The sequence below is a fragment of the Oncorhynchus tshawytscha genome, linkage group LG09 (assembly GCF_018296145.1).
Source record: "Oncorhynchus tshawytscha isolate Ot180627B linkage group LG09, Otsh_v2.0, whole genome shotgun sequence".
In the NCBI taxonomy this organism is placed as follows: Eukaryota; Metazoa; Chordata; class Actinopteri; order Salmoniformes; family Salmonidae; genus Oncorhynchus; species Oncorhynchus tshawytscha.
In genome coordinates, this window is record NC_056437.1 from 80199502 (window position 1) to 80205564 (window position 6063).

General features: G+C 43.5%; 1 protein-coding gene across 1 annotated transcript; it reads left to right on the forward strand.

The window, feature by feature from the left end:
* The first annotated feature begins 553 nt into the window (after positions 1 to 553).
* On the forward strand, positions 554 to 4359 carry LOC112214433. The gene is made up of 2 exons (XM_024373160.2): positions 554 to 895; positions 2133 to 4359. Exon 2 carries the CDS (start codon positions 2228 to 2230, stop codon positions 3392 to 3394), a length of 1167 nt encoding a protein of 388 aa, XP_024228928.2. The 5' UTR covers positions 554 to 895; positions 2133 to 2227; the 3' UTR covers positions 3395 to 4359.
* The last annotated feature ends 1704 nt before the right edge of the window (positions 4360 to 6063 follow it).

Here is a 6063-nt window from a genome sequence, read left to right on the forward strand (position 1 = left end):
ACATCACTAGCACCTTGCACCTTTTTTTAAACCCAGGATTTATTTTCATAAGATGCTTGGTGGTCATTTGACTGATGCATACAGTATGTTCCACTCTAAAAGCTCATGTGACTGCTGAATTCTGCTGTTTTTATGGAACATTTCATAAGAAGCCATATGGAAAACAGAGGATTTCCCTGCACTATATCCCTCCAGACATCTACAGTTTTTTTTATTTTTAGGAACGTCTCCTTTATAATGAGAATGGATTCAGTGGAGATCACCATATTCTGAAAAACTGTGAAGTGCTTACATAATGACTGCTGGCATTTTCTTTCCAACAACTCTGATCTGTCACTCACTTTGACGTGATACCGAGCATGTCGTCCATAAAGCTGATGTTTGGTTGAAGAGCATAGGTCTATTGGAAATCTGCAGGGGGAGTGAGAGGGAGCCAGAGCTGGCAATATTACTTAATTGTTACGAAAGGATGGGCTAGCGAGTTCAGTTGATGATGCATGAGCAGGATAGCGTTATGTGAGCTTTCTCTTGCGGGGTGGGTCCTGGTATGGAGAGAGGCGGTCTCAGTGAGCGCACCACACATACGCGGCCCATTGGTTCAAGTGAGGATAGGAAACGTCCTCGGCTGAACTTCACCGGGAAAGAAACAAATAGGAGCTGCAGCAATCCAAGTGGAGCAGAAACGCGAGACACAAGGTGTCAGAGAGACTAGTAGCCTAATATTGAGTAGGCTAACAGTAGCCTACACCGTGCAGGAAACAAAGTATCCTGTGTATTCGATGACCCAGTGCTGAATCGAAGCTGCATAATTATTATGATCGCTCTGTTACACTGTGACATGTTTCTTTAATTGAAAGATCGGTGCTTTTCTGAGACAACGAGACTCCAACTCAAGGTAATTTCACAATTTTCACACATGCAGTGTATTTCAACAGTGCCTTCATTATACTACAGAGAATAGGCAATCGCATAAGGAGCAGAAATGTGACAATGTTGCCTACAACAGAAGCCTATCAATTATGAAGGCTACGATGATTTGAGGTTAAATAATATAAATATACCAAGTAAAGAGAACTATAGCCAACTTTCGAATCAGCTTTAGATAAAATAAATGTCAATATATTTATATATAATATATATATCTATCACACACAACTACTCCACAAATGTCATTATTAGGCTTCGCCAGTGATCTATTCAGTAGATCACTTTACAGTCACAGAATTATGATGACTTAAGATGATCTGAATAGATTTAGTGGAACAGGTATGTAATTATGCTTAACAGGACCTTCATTGCAATAGTTTGTTGAAACTTTCATTGCTGTTTCAATACGTTATTTCGTTCCCTTTTGTATATCTGACTGAAATGTAGAATGACATCCGCTAAAAGGTTTAGAGAAGAACCAGTTCAGCCTTCGTTTAGGGATGTACTGCAGCTAGGTTAATTAACAGTTCGATCTATACAGGGAACCAATTGTAAATGAACGGAGGGAATAGCAGTAGGGCGCGGACTATTATTAACTTGCAAACTAGGCTTGTGCTCTTACAAATGTCCTTGAGGCAATTCGATTCCTGAAAGATATAACGTCTGATCGTTAACTGAAAATGTTAAGCCGTTTTGTTTTAGTCAAATCAAAAATAAACAAAGCAATCAAAACAGGTCCTTGCGGGGATTTTTCCAGATATTGATACGGTGTGTTATATAACACTATGTTAACCTACATGTAGGCTAACACTGATTTAGTCTGATGAAGCGACTCCAGTTCCAGTCATTGGGTCAGGACAGGGATAATTAATAAATATAAGGCTAAAATGTTATTGTTTTTTCCTCCCAATTCTAAAGAAAGCTTTTATTTAAGAAATACGAATATAGGTCTTATAATTAACCGTTTAACCTTTAGACTGACAGGAGCCCACTTTGTTATATTGTAAACATTTTCAAAAGAGATCGACATGTCTGTCTAGCACTTAGTACATCATGGTTCTTATTCAAGAGTCATGCGGGGTTGTTGTGCAAGTAACTCCAGTTTAACTGGAAAAAATGTAATGGGGTTACATAACATTGTGTTGTAACTGGTCTTGCATAACAATTAAATCCCCCTCTCCATTTCTTCCTCTTTTGAACGCTAGGTGGGACTATTGAAACAATTTACCGCCATACCATTCCACGACACTGGATTTTGAGACACTATCTGAAGAACAGTAAATCTCAACACAGCAAAACTATGAGTGTGACCAGTGAGATGTTTGAAGAAGATTCTCAAGACATGAGGGAGCAGAGCGGTGGGGAGTCCAGTGCTACACCTGGTGGGACCCTGTCCTTCACAGACGAGGCCGTGTCCATCCTGACCTCCAGCAGCCTGCTGGCCCGCTCTCTGCTCGGACGCACCTCTGCTCTGAAGCGCACCAATGACCCGCCCGCCTCTGGGAACCCCCTCAGACGGAAGCGTGAGTTCATACCCAGTGAGAAGAAGGATGACGGCTATTGGGACAAGCGCAAGAAGAACAACGAGGCGGCCAAGCGCTCCAGGGAGAAGCGCCGCGTCAACGACATGGTGGTGGAGAATCGCGTGCTGGCTCTGCTGGAGGAGAACGCACGTCTCAGGGCCGAGCTGCTGGCTCTCAAGTTCCGCTTCGGCCTGGTCAAAGATCCCTCCAACACACCCATCCTGCCCCTCCCTGCAGCCCCCTGTGCTCCACAGACCTTGGCTCCACACTACTATCTGAACAGTGGACCAGGGAGCCACCCTGCTGCCCCCGGGGGCCAGTTCAGCGTGCAAGGCTCCAGGGACGCTGGCAGCATGTCAGAGGACTCTGGGTTCTCCACCCCTGGCAGCTCCAGTTTAGGGAGCCCCCTCTCATTTGAGGACCGACTGAGTGATCATGGCAAACTGTCCCCACACAGAGCAGAGGAGCTGGGCTACGAGCTCCACCACTCTCCTGCAGAGGCCCAGGTGCACCGCAGTGGACACTTCCCCGGGGAGCTCTCCAGAGTGATGATGGGGAAAGTGGAGTCTGGGGAGGGCATAAAGAACTTTCCTCACAAAATGCGCTTCAAGATCCTCAGCAGTGGAGAGGACAACAGGCACAGCCCCATACAGTCAATGGGAGCAAGAGACGGTCCCCGGGAGGCAGTCAACGGACACATCATGTTGGGTGGAGCTGAGGGGGCAGGAGTCTGGCCACATAAGCAGGAGGGAGAGGAGACCCGGAGGGGGCGACAACAGCAAGAGTCCACTCAGTATGGCCAACCTACACCCCTACAGGGCCAGACAGAGTCTCATTATTATACAGAGAACAATGTCCTCAAGTCCCACCTCAGCTCCCTCAGTGAAGAGGTGGCCCAGCTTAAGAAACTGTTCTCAGAGCAGCTGCTGGCTAAAGTGAACTGAGCCCAGGACTGGGTCAGTGGATGCTCGGTGAACTGTCCCATCCCAGAAGAGGAAGCTCAATCTGAGCTAGCATACTAACTTAACATAAGCACACACACATTTAGAAAATGAGAAACAGAGACTCCAAACACAACAGTACCTTGGCACACTGAGCTGCTACGGTGACAAACCAATGCCCTGGGCCAACTGGACTATGATCCACCCCATATCCTCAATTCAAACTATTTACCTTTATATTTATGAGTGTGTATTTTTACCCTCTAATTTTGAGTTGTCCTGATTTTCTACTCCTAAATCCTAAACTCCTAGACTCCTTATCTGCGCCTCAATTGATAACAGTTTCTGTAACAAGTCCCATCATCACCTTATGAAAGCACAAAGCTATAGGTGTTGGTTAACTTGTGGCCCTCTGCCCCACACACTGTGAGACCCCCAAAAACACTCTGACACAAGAGGACACTGCCTCACCTCTCCAGAGGATACTGTATTTTTGCCTGTCATCTCCACTCTGCACGTACAACAATGCTGCTTCTCAAGGCCACAGACAAAGTAATGTCAGTGATTGAGACATTGAGGTGAACTGGTGCTGAACTAATGTACACTGTAATTCAACTGGAGCTTCAACAAACTCATTATTAGTGCTGTGGCATTGGCACAAATTGGTTTTGAATATGCATGAGGAAAGAACACCACATTCTTTTAAACTGTAAACACAACCATAGAAAGGGCACTGAGGACAGATAACCTGAAAGGTGATGGTCTCCAGTCCCTGAATGGGGACTTTGAACTATTGTCATCTCTTTAATGTATTGCAACACAATAGACTTTGGATAATGACAATTGGAAATCAACTAATACTCTATCATTCCATTGCACAGTCAACAACATAGTTGTGAGGACAGACACACACCATGTCAATCATTGAAATGTGATATGCTTCATGTAGGACAACACACTGTGTCTGATAACTAGTGAAAGTGTTTTCATGTCTCAGTTGAATACTGTTTGTTAGCCTTGTCCAAAGAATACATGGTCTGTGTAATTACTCAACATGCACTGTAAACTGTATCTAGGTGATGAAAATATGTGTTATGTGAATATCTGTATGAAAATACATTTTTGTACTCGTGAATAAATCTTTGAAATGAAATATTTTTGTCTCGTTTTGATTATACACTTTCTAATCATTTAAAAGTCAAGCAGCCACTTGGTCAGGGATGGCAACATACAGTATCAGGGATGGGCAACAGCCTGTGAGCCCATTCAATCTGACCCGCAGGAGGTTTGAGTAAAAAGAAAATGTGACCCTCTGCTGAATTTTGAAATCCCAAATGTGGCCCTCGAGCAAAAATGATTTCCCACCCCTGCACTTGATCCTCCCACTGTTAGGACACCATTATATCCACCAAAGCATTATCATAGATTTCCTCCATGTATTAAGTCACTGAGAACAACATGATGCAGTCTAAATGTCTCCACTTACACTGTGGAAATATGTATCCTGTTGTCTCACATTATCTAACAGGTGGAGTGATTGTTCTACAATGACTCAAAGATTTCTTCAGGGATTAAGTAGCAGCCTTTGAGAACAGTTCATCAGTAAACACAAAAGTCAACCGTTTAGAATATTCAACCTTAATGAGTCTCCTCTGTCACATATTTCTCCTGTCTGAGACCTAACTTACACAGAGTTAAGTATGTAGGAAGTGTAGGAAGTGCAGCAGAACCAGACAGATTGGACAGGTGAGACTATAGAGCTTTGTCTATCCAGACAGGAGCAAACGAGTCCTGAGGGGTGGAGTCTGCATGCCAGTCATGAGCTAGTGTGTATTAGAGGCCACAGCTACAGAGGAACTGCAATTATAATCATTACAGGGGATTTCAGGGGATGTGGGTGGTATGAGCTAGACTGGGCCTGAAGACACATTCATATTAACAAAATAAGATTTCATCATAACAAAATGAATTACACTCCCTGCACGGCACCCATAGGTTCACTCATCATGCAGATGCTTTACTAAGAGCTTTACCTACTTAGTCTAAGATGTGTCATACCAATGACCCTTTAAACCTATCATTTGTCTGAACAGTATTCATTTTCCATATGAAATCCCTTGACAAACCAAAGCAGATCAGAGCGCAGTAATAAATATAATAGCATAATAACTTTAGAAACCACTAGGTGGCAGCAAAGACTACCATTTGTTGAGTAGGCTATCTGATGGTGCTATTGTTGTCATTCAGAGCACACAGATAGTGACATAGTAGCCCGTGTGTTTATTTCAGTGTGGCGGATTGTATTTGGTGCAGGTGTAGTGGCAAAATTACACCAAGGTTTAATTGCTATGTCACTCAATAACAACACTCAAACCATCAAGTAATTTAATTATCAAGTCATTTAATTATTATTTGCCCCTAGTAACCAAACCCTACATTGAATGAGATAGGCCTACCTAAACCAGCATGTGTGTCAATGTGAATAAGTCAAATCAATCAAGATGAAGGGAAAACAAGCTGACAATAGAACTCTGTAGAGGCTCCATGTACTCCATGTATCCACCAGTACAGAACATCTTCCATTCACTGAGCCCTGTGACGTTCCTATCTCATTACAAAGGAGATGCTCTCCTCAACCTGCAGCTGGCTTCACAGGTTCCTCAGTCAAATTG